Below are 26,799 nucleotides of genomic sequence, written 5' to 3'. Positions count from 1 at the left end.
CCGTGGAGATATCAGATCATTCACCAAACTTTTTAGACACATCTCGTATATTAAATAATAGACCCAATTGTCAGTAATGTACTAAACCTGGAGCAGAAGAATGAAAGCAAAGCAGCCCTGTGAGCACACTCATTCACATGACTGATTAACTTAATTGACAAAGCTGGTGTGAGCATGCAAGCTAAAAGTGCTCACAGAGCATGTGCAGGATTTCAGTAGAGTATTATAAGAGTAACAACTCTGCAGCAGCTGGGTCCACTGCTGTCTGAACAAGACCTGGTGGCCAGTGACAGAGCACAGTGAAATAGCAAGGATATGCATAAGAGATTTATTGTGGACATTGATGTTGGTAAATAAGCCATATGATTACTATTACAGTGTAATTTATTGCTCTATGAATCTTTTTTTTTTTTTTTTCAAGGACTGTGAACATGCTGTAAAATCATTTTAAAACAAGCCACCTATTATTCACTATAACTATAGGCAGACAAATTCAACTTCAAAGTTCACAGCAAAAGCTCTGAAAACTTTGCTACTTTGTATTCAAGGACCTTGGCATCCGCACAGCAGATGTTAAGGGTGTCTTTCATGCGAGAACCCCAATGTGGGTTCCCGGCAATTATCTGTGGGAGGCAGCCCTATTGAAAGCAAGCAGTGGGAGACTGCCGGCTCCCGCAGTTAATTGTGGCCACTCGCATATAATTGCTTATACAACGATCGTGTGCAAATCATCGGCTCTGGATGCAGACTGCCTACATCCAGGGCCGATCACTCACGTGATCACTACATGAACTTCCTATTGCTTTCAGTAGACCTGCTGATTGCTGGGATCCCCCCCACCCGGGTTTTTGCATGTGATCGACCTTGGGTGCATTCTTGTGCATTTAGGAGCCTTCGTTGTTGCAAAGACATTGCGTATTTCTGGTGCCATGGATGTCCTGGAGCTCCGCACAGCTGCCCCTAGACATGAATGTGTGAGGCCACTGTATGCAGCTTTTTAAGTAGGGCAGACATAATACTCATAACTTTAGAATCTTTGACGATCTTTGAGAGTGAATTACTACACAATAACAGTAGGTACAGAGGTCTGGGGTGGCTTATTTTAAAGCTTGTGTACTTTTTATTAAAAATCTGACACTTAGTCCCCAACCGGTCTTGTTTTGTGACTGCACTCTTGCTCTTTTAGCTCTCCTTCCTGTTCTCCCTCAGGTCTTCTGAGCAAAGCAACTCTTTGGGGAGTTTAATCTTGTAATAATAAACATATATTCCTATTTGTTCTCCCTGCAGTAACAAAAAAGAACTTTGGGTTGCTGGATGTCGGCACTGGACCTTTCATCAGAACAAGCAGTTTCACAGATGATCTAGACGTGGAAGCAGACACGTTACTAACCCCGATAACGCATATCTCTGAGTAAGCCTGCATGATGGATAAATGTATTCCTTGTAAAGTATTACAGAGACAAGTTCATCAGTTGTCCATACAAAGCAATCCAATTTCTGTTTTATTTCTAGACTAGAATTTTATTGCTGTAGACTACACCTCCATTTTTACTACATGAAGGACTGTATGATTAATATAATGGGCATAATGACTAAACATATTTAATATTTTTTAACTCTGTCAGGCTACGGGAACACCATCGAGCAGCAGTAAAAGTCATCCGTAGAATGCAGTACTTTGTGGCCAAGAAAAAATTTCAGGTAAGTTGCTTCACATTGCAGGTTCTGGGTATAAGCTAAAACAAACCTTTTCTTAAAAATGTTTGCAAGTAAGAAGTTTATATAAAAAAAAAAAAAAAAAAAAAAAAAGCAAACAAAAAACCCTTATGCATAAGAAGAAAACTAAAACAGTGGAAGCTGTGCCCAAAAAAAAAGCATACAGAAGGGAAGGGACTAGTCACCCGTATTGGTTATATGCTCCCTGCAACTGAGCTTTGCCTATGATAGACATGCCGTGTTCCACACCAGTGTTTCTCAACCAGCGTGCCGCGCTGCATCTGGTATATTCGCATTGGGATTTTTGCATTGGAAATTCCATGATGCAGGTTGGCCAGGTGTCAGCACCATTGAAATGCATTACTTTATTCCAGGGCTGGTAACATTCAGGGCAGCCTCAGAATTAAGAGGGGGATAAAGGTCTGCCTCCATTTATCCTGTGCTTTTGGAGGGCATTCTGCAAAGCGACAATAAGCAGATCATCAGCTGATTTTTATTATTGCAAGAAAGTAATATTTAAATTTTTAACCGTTTTAGAAAAGGACAGCAGGTCCAGACTGAAACGGAAAGGTAATGCGTTAAAATTATAGAGGGTGTAGCAAATGCATATATTTTTCTTTTTTAGGGAAAGGAGAATTTCCTATTAAATAGGAACTTCAATCTGCCCCTTCTGTATAAAAGTAGTGTACAGCAAGCTTTAACACAGCAATGGCAAATCTCTAAAGCGGTTGTATACCCCGCTTTCTTATTTTTACGTACAGGTAAGCCTATGATAAGGCTTACCTGTAGGTAAAATTAACATCTCCTAAACCTGCAAGGTTTAGGAGATATTCACCCTGCATGCAGCCGATGACGTCAGCGGCGCATGCGCTCTGAAGGTCTGGCGCACCCTGCCGGAACTTCAGAGTTTCTTGCCGAAACCAAGTGACCTCATCACGGCTCCGACCACTGACAGCACCTGAGCCCGCCATCTCAGAAAAAAGGGCAGGAGAAGATGTCAGCCCTCTCAGTTGTGACCGAGTGCTGCTGAGAGGGCTTCGTTCTAAGGTGAGTATTTTCCAATATGCTAGTATGTGATGCATACTAGCACATTATGCCTTTATCTTGCAGGGCTTTTTTTGTTTGTTTGCTTTTTTCAGCAGGTTTACAATCACTTTAAACAGCTTTGTTGAAGCCTTCAAAAACCTATTCAGCTCCAGTTTGGAGAGGTTAAACACAGATCTAACGGAGAGTGTTGACTTTCACTTCAAAACAAGCTGCAAGCAGGCTTTAGTAGATTTCAGTACTGCTTGAGGCCTGTTGAAGCTTGCTTGTTAAAAATGACAGTCAGCATTCCTATTAAGTTGTGTTTAACTTCCCCATACTGAAACTTAAGTCTTCTTTAAAGCGATTTATAAACCCTAACATATACCCAGTGAAAGGACTAAAGGGGACTAAATTGTCAGAAGTAATTTATGCTTATAGCAGAGGAACAAAGCCGAAGACATAAATGACACTTAGTGATATTGATTGAGACAAGTGCACGCTATAGAGCATGGGTGTCCAGCTTGTGGCCCTCCAGCTGTTGCAGAACTACAAGTCCCATCATGCCTCTGCCTTTGGGAGTCATGCTTGCAACTGTGAGCCTTGCATTACCTCATGGGTCCTGTATTTCTACAACAGCTTGAGGGGCGCAGGTTGGACACCCACGCGAGGGATACAGTGGGTATAGAAAATAATCAACCCCCCCCCCCCCCCTTTAAAATCACATTTTGTTGCTTTGCGGCCTGAAACTGAAGACACGCAGTTTTTGTTTTATCTAGCTGTATTAGCTCAGTGCATGATATATACTTCCAAGTGAAAAATATAACTCCAACATGTCAGAAAAAATATAAAAAATTCAAAAACCAAATCACTGAGTTGGAAAAAAGGATCACCCCCTTGTCAGTATTTTGGTGAACCTTCCTTTTTCTTTAATTACAGCCTTTAGTCTGTTGGGAAAAGGCTCTACTAGCTTTGTGCATCTAGACTTTGCAATATTTGCCCTCTCTTCCTTGCAGAACTGCTCAAGTTCAGTTAAAATTTGATGATGACCGTTTGTGGACTGCAGTCTTCAAGTCATTCCAAAGATTTTTAATGGGCTTGAAGTCTGGGCTCTGACTAGGCCATGCAAGGACATTCACATTTTTCTCCTTTAACCACTGTGTGATCATTTTTGCTGTGTGCTTTGGGTTATTGTCATGTTGGAAGTTAAACCTTCTTCCTATTGACCACTTTCTGGCGGAGGGCAGCAGATTTTCCTCAAGAATTTGATGGTATTTTGCCCATCCATTTTTCCTTCTATTTCGACAAGTTGTCCAGTCCCTGCTGCAGAGAAACACCCCCATAACAGGATATTACCATGTCCATACTTTGCTGTAGGAAGGGTGTTACTTGGATGGTGGGCTGTATTTGATTTCCGCCAGACGTATCATTTGGTGTTGAGGCCAAATAATTACATTTTAGCCTCACCTAACCTTAATACCTTTTTCCATGTGGCCTAAGACTCTTCAAGGTGCATTTTTAGCAAATCTTAACCGTGACTGCATGTGGCCTTTCTTGACGATTGACCTTTTTCTTGCAACCCTCCCATACAAGTTACATTTATAGAAAATGATATGATAATATTGTCACATGCACACAATGGTCACTCTTTGTCATAAATTTCTGCAACTGCTTCGGAGTTTCTGTAGGACTCTTAGTAGCCTCTCTGACCCATTTTCTCCTGACTCTTTCATTCATTTTTGAGCGACGTCCTGATCCAGGAAGGGTCTGTGTTGTACCAAATACCTTCCATTTCTTAATAATAAACTTCACTGTTCTTCTGGGCGTTGATAAAGCCTTGGAAATTTTTTTTGTTGCCATCTCCTGACTTGTGCCTGTACGCAACTTTTATTCTGGAGATCTTTTGACAGTGCCTTGCCACCCATAGTTGTTTGTTTGCTTTAGCTGCACTATCAGTGGTTGAAATATTCCAGGAAAGATCTTTTCATATTGAGCTAATCAAATGACCACAGCTGATCAGTTGAAAGTCAAATGGCTTTGTGTGCCATTGGGAAGGTGATTGGCTACACCGCTTTTTTTTTAGAAGGGGAGGGGTGATGCTTTTTCCAACCCAGTGATTTTGTTTTTGATTTTTTTTTTTTCTTTGACATGTTGGCGTTCTATCTTTCACTTGGATGCTATGAGTTGCACTGAGTAAATACAGCTGGATAAAACAAAACTGTGTCTGCCTTCATTTCAGGCAGCAAATAAACAAAATGTGATTCTTTAAAAGGGGTGATTATTTTCTATACCCATTGTATGCTTTGGTCATATTTCATGTCTGAGGTTTCCAACCACTTTAACGATTCAACAAAGCTACTTAAAACTTATCAAAAACTTTTCAAATGTTTTGCAAATGCTTGCTGTACACACTGCTCTTCAAGCTGAGGACCATGTAAGCAAGGCCGAAATGTCCTCCAAAGGTAATGAACTGTGGAAATAAATAAATATAACCAGGGCCTTTAATCGTTCCCCTCTTGTGACTTGTTTTAACTTATTTAGTTACACAGTAGTCTGTTATATCAGCAGCTAGAGAATTTTAGTATTTTTAACGTTAAATTCCTGCTTTAAGATAATTTTACAACTTCCACTTATACCCCGGAAAGCATTTGTCACACATTCTTATTGTTTTCATGCTTATATTTGCAGCAAGCCAGGAAACCCTATGATGTACGGGACGTCATTGAACAGTATTCACAAGGTCATCTTAATCTGATGGTCAGGATCAAGGAGCTGCAGAGAAGGTGCTGTGCTAGTTTCCTATTGTTCAGCAGAAATCGTCTACATTCCTTTGCGGCTCTGCCTGATAAAGAAAAAGTCACCTTTACCCCAGGCCCTGACAAACACATATTTAAGATTAATGCTTTTCAAAGTGTAATACAACTCCAGAAACTTTACCATTTATCTCAGGAACCATTTATTACATTTGTTTCAGTCCTACTGCAAGGTCCCAGGATCTTTAGCCATTACCATGGGTTTTATGCAACTGTCTTCATGTGCTTGGACACTGGCAAAAGAAAAGGCTGCAGGAATATTTCCCTATGAAACCCCTGTAATGTGGCTGGGGCACTGGATCTTGCTTGGGCGACTTGGCATGTGGTGCAATATGAGTGACCCGCAGGAATCTTTAAAGGTTTAAGACCGTGGTCTGCCAGTGACCCTTGCGGGGATGTGCCCATCATAGTGGGTAAAGCCAGCATGGGGTTTGACCCCCCCTTCCATCCTGCCTGCACGAAGACTTCAGTAGTATGTGCAGGACAAAAGCCCTTTAAGTATTCCAGCCCAGGGTGCCTAAACCACCTATGCCCTCCAGCTGTCGCAGCCTGAGGCTGAGCACATTACGATTAAAAAAAAAAAAAAAAAAATTGTTCCATTTGATAGCTTGGTGCAAGATTTTGCAGCACTACAAAACCTGCATTAAATTAATGACCTCTGTGGCACCTTTGTGAGCCTGCTTGGCCTTAGAGACTGCCGCTCACTGTGCCCCTGCTGCCTTGTTCTCAGGTTGGTTTCTTAGAATGTGTACCTTGGCTCTTTTCTTTCTGGACCCAACTTCCATCCTGGCAACAGCTCTCAGCCCTCAATCCTTGTCACAGCACAACAGTCTTATTGTAAACCTGGGTCCTCAGCAGCCTACAGTGCCTGGCACAGAAAACTTTCCCTTGTTCGCTCTGGCTCAGCACATTGTTCCAACAGGAGTGACAGTTTGTTCACACAGTATCTTAGCACCCTTAGTTTAGATGGTTCACCTACAGTCTGATTCCTTGCCTTTTTCTCTTATCATTCTGCTAGCCAGTCAGCCACACCATTCCTCGTCTTTTTTTTTTTTTTTTTCCAAGATTATTTTCTACCACAGTGTTAGATTTATTGGGCTAAAGATTAGGCTTTGGAGGCCATAGATAGCAGGGGTCACAACCATGCCCCTTCAGCCTGTCTTTGATTTTTGCCCTTGAGCCAGACCCATTACTTAAAGTGATTCTAAAGGCTGAAGGTTTTTTACCTTCATGCATTCTGTGCATGAAGTTAAAAAACATTCAGTATGCACCTCCTCCCGCAGCCCCCCCCCCCAATACTTAGCTGAGCCCAATTGCGTTCCAGCGATGTGCACAAAAAACAGCTGTTCTGCCGTGTCTCTTCTCCTCATTGGCTCCAAATGCTGTCAATCACAGCCAGTGAGGAGGGAGTGGGGGGTGGGACCGAACCCCGTTCTGTGTCCAGGGCTGGCCCAAGACATTGTACTGCCTGGGTCCGAGAATGAAATCCTGCCCCCCCCCCCCAAAAAATAAAAAATTCACACCCTCCAAGAGGCCCCCACATTCTATAGGACTATGAAAGCAGTCAGAGGGGTGTGAGTGTGTACGGAGTGACAGCAGGAGCAGGACAGCAGTAGACACTGGGCAGATGAGCGCACCAGGCTTTCTACTGTCTATAGTGCCACAGTGCCCTGCAGGGCTGCGGGCATGGTACAGGAGAATGCAGTGCTGCGGGCATGGTACTGGAGAATGCAGGGCTGCGGGCATGATACAGAAGAATGCAGGGCTGCGGGCTTGATACAGAAGAATGCAGGGCTGCGGGCTTGATACAGAAGAATGCAGGGCTGCGGGCTTGATACAGAAGAATGCAGGGCTGCGGGCATGGTACAGGAGAATGCAGGGCTGCGGGCATGGTACAGGAGAATGCGGGGCTGCGGGCATGGTACAGGAAAATGCGGGGCTGCGGGCATGGTACAGGAGGATGCGGGACTTCGGGCATGGTACAGGAGAATGCGGGGCTGCGGGCATGGTACAGGAGAATGCGGGGGTGCGGGCATGGTACAGGAGAATGCAGGGCTGCGGACATGGTACAGGAGAATGCAGAGCTGCGGGCATGGTGCATGAGAATGCAGGGCTGTGGCTATGGTAGAGGAGAATGCGGGTCTGCGCACATGGTACAAGAGAATGCAGGGCTGCGGGCATACTACAGGAGATGCAGTGTTGTGGGCATGGTATAGGAGAATGTGGGTCTGTGAGCATGGTACAAGAGAGTGCGGGGCTGTGGGCATACTACAGGAGATGCAGTGCTGTGGGCATGTACCATGCCCGCAGCACTGCATCTTCTGTAGTATGCCTGCAGCCCCGCATAATGGCAGGTAGTGTGGCTGTCGAGCAGTCTCACTTACCTCTTTCTAAAGGCGCCTTAGTATTAAAAAATGGCGCCGCCCAGCGCCACACGTCAATACACGTCCGCGGCCAGCCTGACATGCACACTGCACATGCGCCACCGCCGCTCGGGAAAGCTAATACATGTTCGGCTATTCACGGAAATAGTCAAACGTTTACGGCTTTGCCGAGCGGCGGGGGCGCATGCACAGTGTGCATGTCAGGCCGGCCACGAACTTTTTTTTTTTTTTTTTTTACTGATAGCCGAAGAAGAGAAGAGGCGGCCGGGGGCTGCCCCTCTCTAGTCCCGCCGGGACCCATGGTAGGGCCGGCCCTGTCTGTGTCTTACGGACACAAGGCAGAGCTTGGCCCAGGAGGAGGTGGTTCTCAGACTCATAGTAGACTTTATGGCCCCTCCTGTACCTTCTGTGTCAAGGGCCAGTGCGCTATCCTGCTTCTCAGTTGTGCACATACAAAACAGGTGCGCTTATGAAGAACAATGTGTATTCATCAAAAATCTATATGCTTGGTTCAAAAAAAAAAAAAAACATAAATATATACTATGTATGTGTGTATGTATGTAATACACTTGCATGCACGCACATATATATATATATATATATATATATATATATATATATATATATATATATATATATATATACGCACGCACTCATGCACTAGATTACCAAAAGTATTGGGATGCCAGCCTTTACATGCAAATTAAATTTGCCCACCCTTTGCAGCTGTAACCGCTTCAACTCTTTTGGGAAGGTTGTCCACAAGGTTTAGATATTCATGTGTCTATTGGAATGTTTTTGACCATTCTTCCAGAGGCACATTTGTGAGGTAAAGCACTGACATGGATGAGAGGGCTTGGCTCACAGTCTCTGCTCAAAATCATCCCATAGGTGTTCTATCGGGTTGAGGTCAAGACTGTGCAGGCCAGTCAAGTTCCTCCACCCCAAACTCGCTAATCCATGTCTTTATGGACCTTGCTTTGTCACTGGTTCAAATCATTTGGTGAAGGGGGGATTATGGTATGGGGTTGTTTGTCTGGGATTGGGCTTGGCCCCTTAGTTGAAGTGAAGGGAACTCCTAAGGTGTCAGCATATCAAGATATTTTAGACAATTTCATGACCCCAACTTTGTGGAAGCAGTTTGGGGATGGCCCATTCGTGTTCCAACATGACTGCACAACAATGCACAAAGCAAGGTCCATAAAGACACAGATGAGCGAGTTTGCAATAGGGGAACTTGACTGGCTTGCACAGAGTCCTGACCTTAACCCTACAGACCAGTCAGTGCCTGACCTTGCAAATGTGCTTCTGGAAGAATGGTCAAAATTCACATAGACACACTCTTAAACCTTTTGGACAGCCTTCCCAGAAGAGTTAAAGCTGCAAAGGACGGACCAACTCAATATTGAACTCTACGGAATAAGACTGGGATGCCATAAAGTTTATGTGCGTGTAAAGGCGGGCGACCCAATACTTTTGGTAATACAGTGTGTGTATGTATATGTATGTGTGTATATGTATGTATATGTGTGTGTATGTATATGTGTGTGTATGTATGTATGTGTATATATATATATATATATATATATATATATATATATATATATATATACACAATGTGTGTGTGTGTGTGTGTGTGTGTGTATATGTATATATATATATATATACACACACACACACACACACACACACACACGTATATATATATATATATATATATATATATATATATATATATATATATATACACACACATATTATTTATATATATATATATATATAATATGTGTGTGTGTGTGTGTATATGTATATATACATGTGTGTGTGTGTGTGTGTGTGTGTATGTGTGTATATATATATATATATATATATATATATATATATATATATATATATATATATACTGCTCAACAAAATTTAAGGAACACTTTGAAAACATATCAGATCTCAGTGGGAAAAAATATCATGCTGGATGGTCTATACTGATAAGGACTGGGTAATGTTAGGAATGCAAGGATGCTACATTGTTTGATGGAAATAGTTATAGTTGGTCAGGTTGAAAAAAGTCCATCTGGTTCAGCCAAAAAAAAAACACCAGTATTGAAAACCCAACCATACAATCCCATATACGCAATCCTATACCCGCAGTTGATCCAGAGGAAGGCGAAAAAAAACCCAGCAAAGCATGATCCAATTTGCTACAGCAGGGAAAAAAATTCCTTCTTGATCCCCCTGAGAGGCATTCGGATATTCCCTGGATCAACCTGACCTAAAAAAAAATTTTACTACCCGTTTACTGTATATTAAGTACACCCAGGAAAGAATCCAGACCTTTTTTAAAGCAATCTAGTGAGATAGCCAGAACCACCTCTGGAGGGAGTCTATTCCACATTGAAAATTGTTCAACCTACAGAGGGCTGAATTTAAAGATACCCAAAAATCAAAGTGAAAAAATGCAGCAGGCTAGTCCATTTTGCTGAAATTTTATTGCAGCAACTCAAAATGGTACTCGGTAGTTTGTATGGCCCCCACGTGCTTGTATGCATGCCTGACAATGTCGGGGCATGCTCCTAATGAGACTATGGATGGTGTCCTGGGGTTTTTTCCTCCCAGATCTAGACCAGAGCATCACTGAGCTCCTGAACAGCCTGATGTGCAACCTGGCAGCATTGGATGGACTGAAACATAATGTCCCAGAGGGGTTCTATTGGATTTAGGTCAGGCGAGCATGGGGGCCATTCAATGTTATCAATTCCTTCATCCTCCAGGAACTGGCTGCATACTTTCACCACATGAGGCCAGGGCAAGGTCGTGCACCAGGAGGAATCCAGGACCCACTGCACTAGCATAGGGTCTGACAACGAATCCAAGGATTTCATTCCGATGCCTAATGGCAGTGAGAGTGCCATTGTCTAGCCTGTAGAAGTCTGTGCATCCCTCCATGGATATGCCTCCCCAGACCATCACTGACCCACCACCAAACCTGTCATGCTGAACAATGTTACAGAAAGCAAAACATTCTCCACGGCTTCACCATTGCCTGTACAACCTCTATAGGGTCCAGGTATCGCCTCATGCTGCCAGTAGTGAGACTGACCCTAGCCAAATGCAAAAGTAGTGAAAAACAGTCAGAAAGGATGAGTAGGGGGAAAAAAAATGTCAGTGGCCTCTACCTGTCAAACCATTCTGGTTTTGGTGGTCATCTCATTTGTTGCCCATTTACTGCACCTGTTAATTTCATTTACACCCAAGCAGTTAAAACTGATTAACAACCCCTCTGCTACTTAACTGACCAGATCAATATCCCAGGAGTTTAATTGACTTGATGCTATACACTGATTAAAAAGTGTTCCTTAAAACAGTTCCTTTCTTTTAATAGTGTGTGTGACCTGATCACTTGTACCTGACCAGCCAACAGTTGGCTTGTCAGATTTATATGCACTGCTACAGCAGCTGATAGTGTGTGTAAAATCTCCTGCTGCTGCCAACATATGACATGTTGATGAGAGCAAATCTGTCTAATAATGTCAATTTTATCCATGGGAAATTCCCAAAACATGGCCAGTTGGGAATATTTAGGGACTGCGGTTGGAAACCACTAGTTTAAGGGATAGGGTTGCACTCTACTGGATAGGTTAGTGCATCATGAACTTTTCAGCATCAGGCACATCTGCTTTTCAGATTTGCAAGGCCGGTTTTGGGCCTCGGGTGCTCTAAACTGCTTTGCATTAGGACCATTGGCTAAGCATTGACCAGGCTTACTGCATCAAAATAGTTTCAGTGATGATTTACAGATTCTTATTATGTGTTCAGAAACCAATGTTCAAAATAAAAAAAAAATACAATATATACATAATGTAATATGAAATGGTTTAAATTGTCACTCAAATCTATCTTCTTTTTGTGCAAAAACAAGTGGGCTATCTAGTGGGAGGTTCTGTCAATCACAGCCTGTGTCTATTGTTTGTATGTGCCTAGAATTACAAAAAGGTGAAGCCTACCTAAATCAACATGAAATCTCATGCTCCCATTGTGTTTAGCTGTTTAGTGGGCATGGAAGAGGGAGGGAGTGGGCTATCATTTATCTGGAGTGTATATGCCCACATGTGTGACTCTGTAGTCACGTGGGTCGCACAGATAAGAAAAAGAAGGAAATGAACCGCTTAGAAGGGAGCTGAAACTGGAGCATGCTCAGTAGATCTGGAAAGAAAGAAAAAGCGCCAGTGGCACTTTTTCTTTCTTTCCAGTATCCTGCAAGTTTGCTTCTACACTTGAGCTAAAGCTGCCTTCAATAGTGCACAGACCGATCCCACTTCATGGACTGTATGGACTTTCCAGTACTTCATCCAGGTCCGTTTTTTATTTCTCCATATGATCTATAGGAGGCCATTAAGGTTTACTTTTGATTTCTGTTGCGCCAGTTTATTTATGGTTGCTCAGTAGATCTGGCAATGGCTGGTCTACACAATCTCAGGCTGTAGGAGGGACATAGACACAGAGGGAGAGACGGTGAACAGCACGATCAACCAGTTTTTTTGTAGAATACAGAAAACGAATCCCATAGTGATGGAGTATAAACAGCATGTACTGACAGTTCTGAAAGATATAGGGTTAATGACACTTTAACTTCCTGTAGTAAACTGACAACATTGCACTGAAAACTCAATATTAGTCTGCATTGTTTTCTCTGTGGACTAAAGAACTCCCTCTTTCAATGGAGATCAGAAGAGGGAGACTTCTTCTGTAGCCCTAACACATTTCCTGTCCTAGGAGAACATTGCTCTTCCAAAGATACAATATAGTGAATGGACACTGTCACCCTAGGAAAGAATTGTTACTAGTAGGGTCACCAGTTAAATAAAGGTAAAAATACTATAGAAAGAAAACAAGTACAGCTACCAAATCTAAAAACTGCTAATCTGCAATATATTACATTTTTGTTCTCCAAAACGCATACTGACCACCTTCGCCTCGCTTGTCTATTTGTAAAATACTGTTAGAAACACATCATTAAGTAACAATGTGTTGTAAGTTATCCGTATCTCTTATTTGCATATATTCCTTTTTTATAGGCTTGACCAGTCCTTGGGGAAACCTTCACTCTTTCTCTCTGGGTCAGGTAATCTTTTCCTATTGAAATACAACCTTGGGATGTGGCACATTCATGGTGAAGCTTTTACTTTCTTTTAGGCTCCGTTCACATGTAGGCGTTTTTGGGGAGTTTTTCTGCTCTAGGATCAGCTCTCAAAACGCCCAACAAGACAAATCCTATTCATTTCAATGGCCCCTGTTCACATCTGAGCGTTTTGACGCTGTGAGCAAAACGCCCAATTCTCAAAAAAGTACATGAGCTTCTTTTTGGGCAGATTACAGGCATTTTCCATTGGTCTCTATTCAATCCAAAAACGCCTGCGCAAAAAACGCCTGTAAATCGCGGTAAAAATCGCGGTAAAATCGCTGTAAAAATGCTAAGCTCAGGTGTGAATGTAGCCTTAAGAAATGAATGGCCACAAGTATATCCAAAATGGAAAATCTTTATTGTGCAGTAACAAGTGCCTCTTTTATTACACCCTCATATGACTTCATGGTAGGCAAGTTCATGTCTGCTATGCCCCATCTAGAATTGGAGGGAACACAGGGGCCTATTGGAGGTTGTTGGAATAATTACCTTTTATTTTGCTTCACTTCACGTCTCTTTCTGCTGTTATGTTTTTCCAGTGTATTGAAGTGCGAAATGTAAAGTTGCAGTCTTGTCAAAGTGATAAAATGTAGACACTGTTATAAAAAAAAAAAAAAAAAAAAATGCTAAAGGGGAACTACGGTCCTTTAAAATAAAAAAATAAAAAATAAAAAATCAGCTGCTACAAATACTGTACCTGCTGACGTTTAGAAAATGGGTACGATGCCTGTTACCTCCTTGTTCATACAGGATAATGGGGTGTCTCAAGGGGGAGTGGGGTAGTTATGGTATCATCCTTTTTTATTTTATTTTATTTTAAAACAAAGATTATCAGACTCTCAGGAATAGGGTGATGAGGTAAGTATGAGGCCCCAGATGGGATCCTCTGTTTTTTGAGGTGCTGGCCTTTTGGACGGCCCGTGAATGTCTAATTGTCAATATGCCCTGTTTCAAATGTACATAATTTTTTTTTGTTTTTTTGATCCTTTTTTTCTGATAAAAAAAAGTCTTTAAAAAAACAAAACAGAAATAGGCACACTCCAGTCCAGGAGTGCAACGCTTTCCTCACCTAGGCCGGTTCTTTGCTGGTCTTCGAACCCCAGATGCCCCCATCATGGCTGTGGGAGCCGACAGTGATGTCCTGCTTTTTTTTTTTTTGTCCCGACCTAAAGATCAAACCCCCCTATACAGAGATCTGATGCCTGTGGCCCCCATTGTTTTATATACGGCGGTGACAGGCTCCCGTCTTGGCTGCGCCTACACAGTATAGCCCTAGATCTCGGTAAGTATTTTTCTGTGAAAGGGGAGGGTGGGATCGTTTAGATCAAGGCAAAAAAGAATACGTGTGCTTTGGCTGAAAGGACACTTTAAGAGTCGGTTCACACTGGGGCGACGCGACTCTGTACTACTTCGGGGGCGACTTGTGCATTACCATGCACCACGACTTCGGAGCGACTTGCATGGACTTCACATAATGGAAGTCTATGCAAGTCGCTCCAGGTCGCCCCAAAGTAGTACAGGACCCTTTTTCTAAGTCGGAGCGACTTGTGTCGCTCCTATTAGAACGGGTCCTGTAGCGGTCAATGGACCGCGAGAGAGCGCGACTTGTCAGGCTGACAAGTCACGCTAGTGTGGACCGGCTCTAACTGAAAAATGCAATGTAACAACATTTTTATAATATTACATTCTATTCACTCGGTTTCACTCATAAACAAAGGAATGACTTTTTACCTGCATAGTATTTCAGATAAAGCAACCTTACAAGTAAAAAGTTCAAATGTGTTCCTATTTAACCCTCTATTTTCTAATTGGTTTACCTATTCAAACTTTTTATAACTTCATTTTTTTAGTATCACTGAATTGAAGTGTGCAGAATTGGGGAAAAATACCTTTATTTCATTTGTAAATAACTTTGTGATGCATTGTACCAGAATCGTAATTTAAGCAACATTATAAAAGGGACAAATTCTAGAATAACGTATATATATATTTTATATGAACTAACACATTTTGTGTAACAATCTGATCAAAAGTTTTTTTTTAAATAATAATAATTTTTCAAGACTTGATCCCCAAAAGAGAGCCCTGTTTTGTCCATCCCCACCCACCATTAAAATGAAAACATTTATTACTTTACCTTAAAGGATAGGTTCTCTTAAAAAAAAAAAAAGTAAAAAACAATTTTTTTTTTTTTTGCAGGTAAAAAAAAATTGCATTTATTATTATTTGTTGCAGAAGCCTGGAAAGCATTGCACCAGCAATCAGCAGATCGCTGATGCCATGTAGGTCTCCTGCACACGGTCGTTGTATCGGCTTACCCCTACATCCCGTACCGGTATGCCAATACTCCCTGACTCAATGAACTACAAGCCAACTGCTGCTAAGGATGTTGGGGCTTGTAGTTCATTCGGACACACATAGCTTGATATGAAAGTGGAATCTTTAACATTCATTTCTCTATCGCTCATTGACAGACGTAGTCCTCGGTGATACAGCACCTTCGGGTTATGTTGCCTCCACAGGAGCAGGACTAGACCGGAAATAAAAATGCTCTGGCCACACCCCAGGGGCAGTCCCCGAGGGTATATCCTCTCTCTCTCCGCCACAGCAAATCAGTTTTTTTCTGTCTAGTCAGGAGTAAGGACCTAGATACCTTGCTGGGATCTTCGGTCCTGGCAAGATTTTTTTCTTAAAAAGATTTTTTAGACAGCTTTTTTCTCCAGTGTTCCTGTGGGATCTTCAAGCAAGAAAGCTGAACTGGGCGACGGGCTGGATGTTGAGATCCGGTGGTCACCCCAGTTCAGCCTACGAGCGCGTGCAGGCCATAGCTCCGCGCTGGGTCGGCCGCGACATAGTCCCACTGGGGGACTGACCCCGCGAGTTAAACGTCTCGCTGAAACGCCAAGGACCATGAGTCACGGCGTCCGTATTGGTCGACAGCCCTCCCGCCCCGGTGGAGAGGGGTACTGTCAGGAGTTGGTGCCCGCCTGGTTCCGGTATGGTGAGTAGTATGTTCCCCCTTTTCCCCGGACGGGTCTTGTGGTGAACGCGGGCCCCTCTCTGTATGGTAAGATAGTCCCCCTCTATCCTATAACATGGCACAGATCCCCCTACTTTGTGTGATTTTATGTGCAAAAAGCCAGGAGGCTTGGTTTGGGAGCTAACAATCTAATTGTATACATGTTAAAAAGATTGTAATCAGTGGCAGTCTGGAAATCTTACTGTGATAATAATAAAGTACCTACCAGTCAGAAGCCACGGACATGTAGACTGCCTTCCTAGTCAAATCTCCAGCAATAGCAGGCCTTCCGAACGGCCATGCGGTCCGCTAGGGCCGGTACCGCCAACCACGCCAAATCCCCATGCAGAGAAGGTGTTGTGTGCTCTGCAGCACACCGCTATTCGGTACAGGCCGCCGCCATTTTTTTTGCTGGATCGCACGAGCCGCCATTTTGGCGTAGCCTCGTGTCTCCAGCATGGGGGCGGCCATGTTTGAGGTGATCCAAACACCTCGTGGAGCTAGGGGAGGCGCCGGAAGGCGTGCAGAGGGGCGGAGCCGCCTCCTTTCTTCCTGGGCAGCCAGCCAAAAGACTTCCTGTTTGTGTAGACAGCGCTGTAACCTGTTGCAGTTAAACTCTGAGCATCAAGTGGTGAGCCTGGGGGTCTATCTCTCTCTCTCTCTCTCGATCGATAGGGATCCCTAGCAGGTAACACTAAGGGGCTTTTGTGGCGCTGGGGGTCTGAAAAAAAAAAAAAAAAAAAAGTTTTTTTATTTAATTGAATTGTATTATCCGGGAAGTTACTGGAATAATCATGGACCCTGCCACACAAATTCCCCCACCTGTTTCCCTCGAGGGGACCACGGGACCCGCCGGTGCACAGAGTATGGATGCATTTACAGCAGTTTTGGAGTCTTTGGTGGCTCGGGTGGAGGCAGCCTGTCAGGGACGGGGGTCAAGGAAGCGACCCCCGCCTACCCCTATATTATCTGACACCTCTGACTCAGATTCAGAGATGGTCACTGCAGTTGCAGGTCCCTCTGCAAGGGCTGTTACCTCAGGTAAAGCTCCCTCAGACAGTGAGGAGGACGTTCCTTCTCCCGCTATAATTCAGGAAGAAGCATTGGTGGACGCACTAGTTGTGGCAGTGCGGGAAACCTTAAGACTTGAGGTTTTACCGGCAGAGGCAACTGAAACAGAGATTCCCTTTGGTACTAACAAGCCCATCAAAACGGTGAAGGTTTTTCCTGTACCCAAGTGTTTTGGTAATAAAATTAAAGGAGAATGGGAGCATTCTAAGCGTACCTTTACGATTTTCCAAGCGTATTGCTAGACGCTATCCATTTGAGGAATCCTTCATCCTTCATTAAGAAATGGACGGTACCATCAGTGGTGGATCCACCTATTTCCAGGCTGAATAAAGCCACGGTTATCCCAGTGGAGGACACTTCGTCCTTCAAGGATCCGGTAGATCGGAAGATGGAAGCAGAGTCCCGCACTATCTTCTCTCTGATAGGGTCAGCATTTAGACCAGTAATTGTTATTGGTCTAGTTTCCCAGACACTTACGGAATGGGCGAGATTGGTACGCCAAGACCTTAGGGGAAAAGATATTCCCCAGGAAACATCTGATTTGATGGAACAGATTATACAAGGGCTACAGTTTATCTCTGACGCAGCCTTGGACACTACTCCCCTATTAGGGCATGCATCTATGTCAGCGGTAATCCTCAGACGTGTGCTGTGGTTAAAATGCTGGTCAGCTGACCTAGGTTCCAAAAAGACCTTGACGAATCTCCCCTTTCAGGGGAATCGTCTATTTGGGGCCACCCTAGATGAAATTATTAAGGATGCCACTGGGGGTAAGAGCACTTTCTTGCCACAGGCTGCTAAAGCTAAGGGACCTCGCAACAAGCGAGGACCTTTCTTTACCGCCCATAAAGGGTTCGTACGCCCGGCTGGAACAAGCGGGAAAGGCAAGACTCCTCCAGGAGGGTTCAAGAAAGGCTGGTCGGACAAACAGAGGACCGACTCAGCCAAACCCGAAGCAAAGGATTACACAGCCTGAAGGTGCGCCCCCACCCGGGTTGAGGGTGGGGGGACGTTTTCACCGGTATTCAGGACATTAGATCGAGCATCGACTACTACTACCGGTGCGATTCTTCCCTTCCAACATTTAAGTACTACAGGGAGCGGTAGTCACCGTTCCCTGAATAGATCTTTTCCTTTACTAAGATTAGTCTCTATTCCCCACAGGAATCGGATCTGGTTGACCAGACAGACCAAGAAGCCTCTAGCCGGGTGACTTCGGTCCCTGAGGTTCAACCAGAAAAGATCACCCTTCCTGATAGGAATCAGGTATCTGATAAATGTGTGGGAACAGAAAACGACCAGACTTTCTCGGATGGTCGGGGCCAGATAGCTCTAGGGACGCCTGGTTCAGATCCAGTCAGCGCCAGTGGCCCTAGAAATTCTAGGCTGGCCTCGTCAAGCCGGCCTGGCCGACTTGGACATGCTAGTCGCAGACGTTCCGTGGGAACTTCGTCTCAGGGAATGTCTGTGGTCTCAAGGACCAATTTACCATCGTGCTTTACAGTCGCTGGTTTTAATGGCCTGGCCATTGAGACCCAAGTACTGAAGGACAGAGGGTTGTCAGCTTCAGTCATTCCTACCCTTAATAAAGCAAGGAAAGCGACTTCCAGCAAGGTCTATTATCACACATGGAAGACTTATATTGCGTGGTGCGAATCTTTAGGATTTCCTCCACGTACCTATTCGGTGACTCGAATATTGGCTTTTTTGCAAAAAGGGGTTGAGCAGAAACTAGCCTTGAGCACCATCAAGGGTCAAGTTTCAGCATTAGCAATCTTCTTTCAGAAACCTTTAGCTACCAAGTCCTTGGTGCGGAATTTCATCCAGGGGGTGCGGCACCTGGCTCCACCAGTCCGCGCGCCCTTACCGCCCTGGGATCTTAATTTAGTTTTGTCGGTTCTACAGAAACCTCCCTTTGAAAACATCAGGGAGATTCCCTTGCTTACTTTATCCCAGAAGGTGGCCTTCTTGGTGGCTATCACTTCTGCTCGCAGGGTGTCAGAACTGGCTGCATTATCATGCCAGTCCCCATACCTAGTGATTCATAGGGATAAGGTAGTACTTCATCCTAAGCCATCCTTTCTTCCTAAGGTGGTTTCAGATTTTCATCTGAATGAAGATATTGTACTACCTTCCTTGTGTCCTCAGCCCAATCATCATCGGGAACATGCGTTGCATTCCTTGGATGTGGTTCGGGCAATCAGGGTATACCTGAAAGCTACGGAATCATTCCGTAAGACGGATTCACTTTTTGTGATCACGGATGGCCCCAGAAAGGGGTTGCCTGCATCTGCCGCGACTATGGCCAGATGGATTAGACAGACGGTGGTACAGGCTTATTCTATTAAGGGTCAGAGTCCTCCGTTCCCTATTAGGGCGCCCTCCACTCGAGCGCTCAGTACTTCCTGGGCCTTTCGCCATCAGGCGTCAGTGGTCCAGGTATGTAAGGCGGCCACCTGGTCGTCGGTACATACCTTTACAAAATTCTATAAAATTGATGTGATGGCATCGGCGGATGCCTCATTTGGCCGCAAGGTTTTGCAGGCCGCAATTTGAGGAGACCGGTGGTCTACCTCGAGGGTTTTTTTCTGTTTGAAAAAAAAAAAAAAATTTCTCTTTTTTGTTGAGTCTCATCATTAAGGATGAGCATTGTAAACTTCTAGTTGGCACCGGTTGGGCCTTCTAGATTGGGATTTGATTTCCATTTTCCCACCCCTCATTTGTGATACTGCTCTGGGACTTCCCGAAGGTGCTGTATCACCGAGGACTACGTCTGTCAATGAGCGATAGAGAAAAATGGATTTTTGTAAAATCTTACCGTAAAATCCTTTTCTCTTAGCTCATTGACAGACGTAGTCCCCGCCCCTCTGTTTTTGAGTTGGGTTGGGTTAAATTCTCTAAGCACTGCTTTTGTGACATAACTGATTTGCTGTGGCGGAGAGAGAGAGGATATACCCTCGGGGACTGCCCCTGGGGTGTGGCCAGAGCATTTTTATTTCCTGTCTAGTCCTGCTCCTGTGGAGGCAACATAACCCGAAGGTGCTGTATCACCGAGGACTACGTCTGTCAATGAGCTAAGAGAAAAGGATTTTACGGTAAGATTTTACAAAAATCCATTTTTTTGGAAAACACTTGTAATTAAAATGAAGTTATTTTACTTAAATCCGTTTTTATCTTTTTTCTTTCCAGATAAAGTGAAAGATCGTGGTAATAATACTATTGGATCAAGATTAAACCGTGTAGAAGATAAGGTAAAAAAAAAAGAAAGCCTAATTGAGGATTTGCCAAATTCGAGGTTGTATGGCAGTGTAGTTTATATTACTAGAATAAAGCTTGCTCTTTAGTAATAGGCCATTGTTGTTGCTGTTATTGTCTCAATCCTTTGTAAGGCAAACATTTTATTTTTTTTTAAAAACATGATATACTTACCTGCTCTGTGCAATATTATTGCACAGAGAGGCCCCGAACCTCCTCTTCTGGAATCTCCTGCTGACGGGTTATGACTCCTCCTCTTCTCTGAGTGGTGTCCCTATATAGAAAGCCGCTTACTATGGGGGCACCTGTGCGGGTGCACTCCCGAGCTGTGCTGTGTGCATCCGTATACACACAGTGTGGTTTAGCTCTGCCCGTTTTCTCTTCTCACTGGATTTTACTGACAAATCCAGTAAAGCCTATGAATGCAGGAAGAGAGCAGGGACAGCGCTGGATCGAGAGTGGTGTCAAGTAAGTGTTTGCGTGTTTTAACCACTTGCCGACCGCCGCAAGTACATTTACTGCGGCGGTCAGCCCCGTACAGGCAGAGTGACGTAGGACTACGTCACTAGCCTGTGAGCCTCTAGGGCGGCGGACATCGGGTCACTCGCGATCTCCCCGTGGAGAGGGAGAAAGGCAGGCGGCTGATGTAAACAAAGCCGCCTGTCATTCTCCCTGATCTAACTGCAGAGATCATACGATCCTGCTATGTAGGATCGTATGTCTCTGTGGTTACATCACTAGCCACACCCCTTTACAGTAAGAAGCGCGCCCCTAAGGACACACTTAACCCCTTGATCACTAATAAAGTTAACCCCTTCCCTGCCAGTGTCGTTTTTACAGTAACAGTGCATATGTATAGCACTGATTACAGTAGTAATGTCACTGGTACCTCCAAAAGTGTCAAAAATGTCAGTCAAGGGTCCGATCTGTCCGCCGCAATGTCGTAGTCCCGCAAAAAAAATCGCAGATCGCCGCCATTACTCGCTAAAAAAAAAAACACCAAAATGACAAAAATCTTTCCCTTAATAAACGCAATAACTTTTGTGCAAACCAATCAAAATACGCTTATTGCGATTTTTTTTTTCCAAACATATGTAGCAGAAAACAAATTGGCCTAAAATGTTAAATTTTGATTATTAAATTTTTTTTTTGGGGTAATTTCATATAATGGAAGTCTATGCAAGTCGCTCCGAGGTCGCCCCGAAATAGTACAGGACCCTTTTTCTAAGTCGGATCCTATTAGAACAGGTCCTGTAGCGGTCAGGCTGACAAGTCGGCGCTAGTGTGAATGGGCTCTAAAACAAAAAATAGACTTTCCCGCTTAACAATTTGTTAAAATTCTTATCTCAACACTTTTAGTTTATAACTTTCAATGTTGCTTGTTTCTGCTCTCAATGCTGCTTCCCTGAACGTCTGATTACAGGAAAGAGTTCACAGTGGACAGTGTAGTCTCTTAAGCCTACTATACCCAGCGGGTTGAATGAAAAAACTGACAGCTCTGGTTGGAGCCGCTGTACTAACAATCCGACAATAGTACAGCGATCTCCCCTGCTAAACTATTGTGTTCTGACAAGAGGATAGTCCCCCGCCAGAACACTCCAGTCAGCGCTCTCAGCCATTGGCTGAGAGTGCTGATCAGGGAGCCAGTCAGCTGCTGGTTTTCCAGGTTTTCCAGCATGCACGTCTGACGGAAGACAGAAGACGGCCGAACGGCTGACTTCTGTCAGACTGGCTGACATACACACAGGCCGAATGTCAGCCATTATTTTTTTATTGAACCGGTCAACGTTGCCCAACACTCGGTCCATGTGTACTAGGCTTAAAGAAGATGTAAAGGCAGACGTTTTTTTATCATAATGCATTCTATGCATTAAGATAGAAATAAACACTTGTGTGCATCTGCCCCGCTAACTCTTACCTGAGCCTTAGCGATGTCCACGAGTGTCTCAGCCATCCGAGATTCTCACTCCTGGTTGGCTAAGACACAACAGTGATGCCATTGGCTGCTGCTGTCAATCAGTCAGATAGCCAATCAGGAGGGGGAGGGGCCTGGGTTGGGGCTTCGTGTCTGAATGGACATGGGGAGCTGTGACTTGGCTTGGGTGCCCCCATAGCAAGCTGCTTGCTGTGGGGGCACTGAACAGAAGGGAGGGGCCAGGAGAGCCGAAGAGGTACCCGAGAAGAGGAGGTTTTGGCTGCTCTGTGCAAAACCACTGGAACAGAGGAGGTAAGTATAACAGGTGTACTATATTTTTAGGAAAAGAAACTAGATTTTACAATCACTTTAAGTTTGGAGAACGAAGGGGAGGAGCAGGAAATGCCTTGCCATCCTAGGCTATGGGACTGTGTGTTCCCATTGATGTACAAAGTGTAGGGAGACACAGCTCTAGCCCCTGCATGCAAGGGTGGCTCCATAGGACACTGCAAGAAAAGTAGCTATCCTGAAAATGGAAACCAGGGGCAGTGGTCATGGCAGCAGCTTAAACTAGAACATAGACCAGGATTAAAATAATGGAGAAGCTGTATACTCAGTAAGTGCATAAATCAGCTGCTTAAAGTGCTTAAAAACTGAGGATTTAATATCCCTTTACATGTCCTGATAAATGGGACAAATTGCAGAATATATTTTATACTTTGCATCAACAGCAACACTTCTCAGATTGTAAAAAAAAAAAAATGTTTTTATTTTTTTTTCTTTAAAAGATTTAAAAAGAACTCCATGTGTATCCCCAAAAAACAATATAAGTATCACGTTGTCATAACTTTGACAAGGTTACTGCATCACAGCTGAAAGAAAAAAAATATGTTCCGATCTCTTTTAAGCAGGAAGTAGGTGTGATCGCCTTGTCTCATATCTTGTAAGATTCCAGTGTTCTTTTTTTCCTCTTTAGGTAACCCAGATGGACCTTAAACTGAATCTCATAACTGACATGCTTCACCATCTCGTTACGGGTCAACCGGGAGGTCAACCAATAAACCGATCGCCTCACAGAAGTAATTCCTTAAATAATGGAAACAACCTGTCCAGTAACACCCTCCCCACCTATGAGCAGCTAACTGTGCCACGACGAGACCAGGACCAAATTTCCTGATGAACAGGCAGATGTGCAGACTGACAATAGTTACTATACAGACTGGTTTCAGCTGTACTCCATGCAGAAATCCGTTATTTTAATAAATGAATTTTAAGTGGAAAGAAGAAGATTCAAATTAATGATATAATTAGACTGACTAGCCAATATCTATAGTTTGTAATACTGCAAATGGTGTCCAGCTAGTTGTCTGCAAACTGGATAGCTTTTGTTGATGGTTTTTCAATTGGAAGGGAGACCTTGGGGTATGTAGTAGATACAACTGTGAGTGTAAGAAAGCAGCAGAATATATTTTTGTCTCACATTGATGATTATGACTGTAATATATGTATTAAGGGGCCATATAGAATTTCGGCCTTGCTGGAAAAGTATCTGTGTCAGAACGGAGCAAACACACTTTTTTTATGTAACTGCAGAGTTAGTGACTTCAACTGTGGAAATGGTGGGGACAGTTCCCCATAGGGTTTGTACTGGTTCCTGGGAGCTCACTGGAGGAGGAGATGACTCCATGCCTCTGGCATATTCACTGCCGTCTGAGCACAGATTTTCAGTTGAGCTACCATTGTTATTGGTCTAAAAATGATCCACATCTTACTATGAGGAATAGACCAGATGGCAAGTAATACGGTGTCTTCTTAGTGGATTCTATGGCAAACAAAGTCTTTTGCACAGCTATGAGAGGTCTCTCCATTGGGGTACCAGACAGCAATACTCATCTGGTTGGGACAAAACCTTACCCCTGGTCAAAATAAAGGAACCCTTTATGGATATATCTGCTCTTTAAAGAATGAGTAAACCTAACAATGCCTGTGTAAAAAAAAAAAAAAAAGCCAATAGTTTTCACAATGTCTTCTCAAAGGTTTTGGTATCTTTATAAAACTAGAGATATCTGCACCTAAATGCTGCAGAGCCTTAAATCAATTTACTTATGTGTTCGTCATTTTGGGCAGAAAAACACTGACCAGGGTCTCTCTAGGACAGTGTACCTGAGAAGGGTGGCTGAACATGGAAAGCAATATGTAAAATATTGTCACTAGAAGGTGCCAGTTTTTACATCTACCTACTACTAGAACTATGGTGCACATGAGTATGCTTCCCTCCCTCCCTCCCTCCCTCCCTCTCTCCCTCCCTCCCTCCCTCTCTCCCTCCCTCCCTCCCTTCCTCCCTCCCTCCCTCCCTTCCTCCCTCCCTTCCTCCCTCCCTTCCTTCCTCCCTTCCTTCCCTCCCTCCCTCCCTCCCTCCCTTCCTTCCTCCCTCCCTCCCTCCCTCCCTCCCCGGTGCTTGCCTAGATGAGTGCAAGTTTTGACTTCTTCAGTAACTTCAAATTTTCATGGGAATTCTGGGGGTTCCATCAGTAAAGGTAGGAGTGGGGACCATATATGCTGTTCAGCAGGCTTCTTTTTAGTCTCTTTCTTAATGAGGTCAATTTATTTTCTCTTTGATATAAATTAAATGGCATTTTAGATTTACTTGCCCTTTGCTTTTCAACTGCTATGATAGCTTTTGAGTAGGCTAGAATTTGTGGGTATTGCTCAATTTAGGAATAGCATTCTTACTAATAGATTGTATTCCCTTTTTCTATATATATTTTTTCCTTTTTGTAACATAAATGTATCTGATGCAAAAGGTATTACACTTTCTGTGGATAGTATTTTTTATCTTTGCAATTTTTAGAACACCAGCACACTCCTTATGGGGTGGCGATTGTGTGCCCTTTTATACAAAGATTATATCTGAACCAAATGGCTACGAAAAAACAATCAAAGGAACTGGAAAGTGTAAAATACTGTACTTGTATTAGGTCACCCCTTCACAACTTCTCCTTAACAGTTATAATACTATACTTTACTAATATAAATAGGATAATTGGGATTCTCATTTAAATTGAAAGATGTAATTTTAAAATTATACACCTATTACACCTAAGGCAGATTGATAAAACGCAGGTTTTGTTTACCTACTTTGGAGAGCTTCCTGGGACCCCATAAGGGACTTCTGGGCTCTCCTCCAGCACATCACTACTGTCTCATCAGACCACTTCACTGACCAGAAGTGAATACGGTAGGCAGAAGGGAATAAAGCACAACTTCAGGAGTTATTGTCAAATTAGAGTTCAACCATTGGGGTGCCTAGGGACCACCAGAAAGTAGGATAAAATACTTGCAGGCACTATTATTTGTCTGCCTATAGTTGCAGTCTTTTGTGCATTATGTGTTTCTTTTGGAACCAACTGCCAAAGCCTCTCAATGGATGAGAAAATGTCCCTGCACCATTTTTCTTTTTAACACATGCAGCGTATGTGCACTGATCGTTACTGTGCAATGCAGTGGTACACTTAAGTGAATGACATTGTAACACATAAAGTGCTATGCGCTGTGATAAAACACATGCTACCGCACTGCATAGGTGTAAAGCCAGCCTTAATATGAATGGAGGAATACTTTTTAAATGTTTGTTGATTTTTAAGCGTAAATTAACCTGGTCCCCCTACTTTGGCACTAAGCTAAATCGCTAATGCCAGTTATTACCAGCGCTAGGGTCATCTGCGATTTATCGCTGCCAGAAATTAAACGAGTGCTCTAGAGTACTGGCTTGGTGTGCCCTGTTAAATATTACTCTTTTAGGAGTTTGCAGAGCGATTGTTGCTGGTGAGCTGGTTGCTGACCTGAAACGCCGCTCAAATTCAGCCATTGAAGTGTGTCATCTACAGTGCATCCGGAACGTATTCACTTTTTCCACATCTTGTTATGTTGCAGCCTTATTGCAAAATGGATTACATTTTGCAGCCTAAACCACAAGGTTTAGGAGTGTGTCTATAGGAATGTTTGACCATTCTTCCAGAAGCGCATTCGTGAGGTCGGGCACTGATGTGAACAAGAAGGCCTGGCTTGCAGCCTCCACTCTAATTTACCCCAAAGGTGTTCTATCAGGTTCAGGTGAGGACTCTGTTCCTCCACCCCAAAATCACTCATCCATGTCTTTATGGACCTTGCTTTATGTACTGGTGTGCAGTCATGTTGGAACAAGAAGGGGCCATCCCCAAACTGTTCCCACAAAGTTGGGAGCATGAAATTGTTCAAAATGTCTTGGTATGCTGGTGTCTTGAGAGGGAACTCTTAAGACATCAGCATACCAAGACATTTTGAACAATTTCATGCTCCCAACTTTGTGGGAACAGTTTGGGGATGGCCCCTTCTTGTTCCAACATGACTGCTTACCAGAGCACAAAGCAAGGTCCATAAAGACA

The 26,799-nt window shown here is 43.6% G+C and overlaps 1 protein-coding gene across 1 annotated transcript in view; it reads left to right on the top strand.

The window, feature by feature from the left end:
• The window catches only part of KCNQ1 (potassium voltage-gated channel subfamily Q member 1), a 227,823-nt gene extending 203,901 nt beyond the window's left edge, over positions 1–23,922 (top strand). Inside the window, exons 13-18 of the mRNA XM_082270391.1 lie at positions 1,288–1,411; positions 1,626–1,701; positions 5,428–5,522; positions 13,009–13,055; positions 20,395–20,456; positions 23,352–23,922. Of these exons, the coding sequence (XP_082126517.1) occupies positions 1,288–1,411; positions 1,626–1,701; positions 5,428–5,522; positions 13,009–13,055; positions 20,395–20,456; positions 23,352–23,552 (605 nt within the window). The 3' untranslated portion in view covers positions 23,553–23,922. The remainder of the gene's footprint in view (positions 1–1,287; positions 1,412–1,625; positions 1,702–5,427; positions 5,523–13,008; positions 13,056–20,394; positions 20,457–23,351) is intronic.
• The last annotated feature ends 2,877 nt before the right edge of the window (positions 23,923–26,799 follow it).

Source organism: Pelophylax lessonae (assembly GCF_965119305.1).
Source record: "Pelophylax lessonae genome assembly, chromosome: 10".
Taxonomy (NCBI): Eukaryota; Metazoa; Chordata; class Amphibia; order Anura; family Ranidae; genus Pelophylax; species Pelophylax lessonae.
This window is presented reverse-complemented; position numbering and strand designations above follow the sequence as displayed.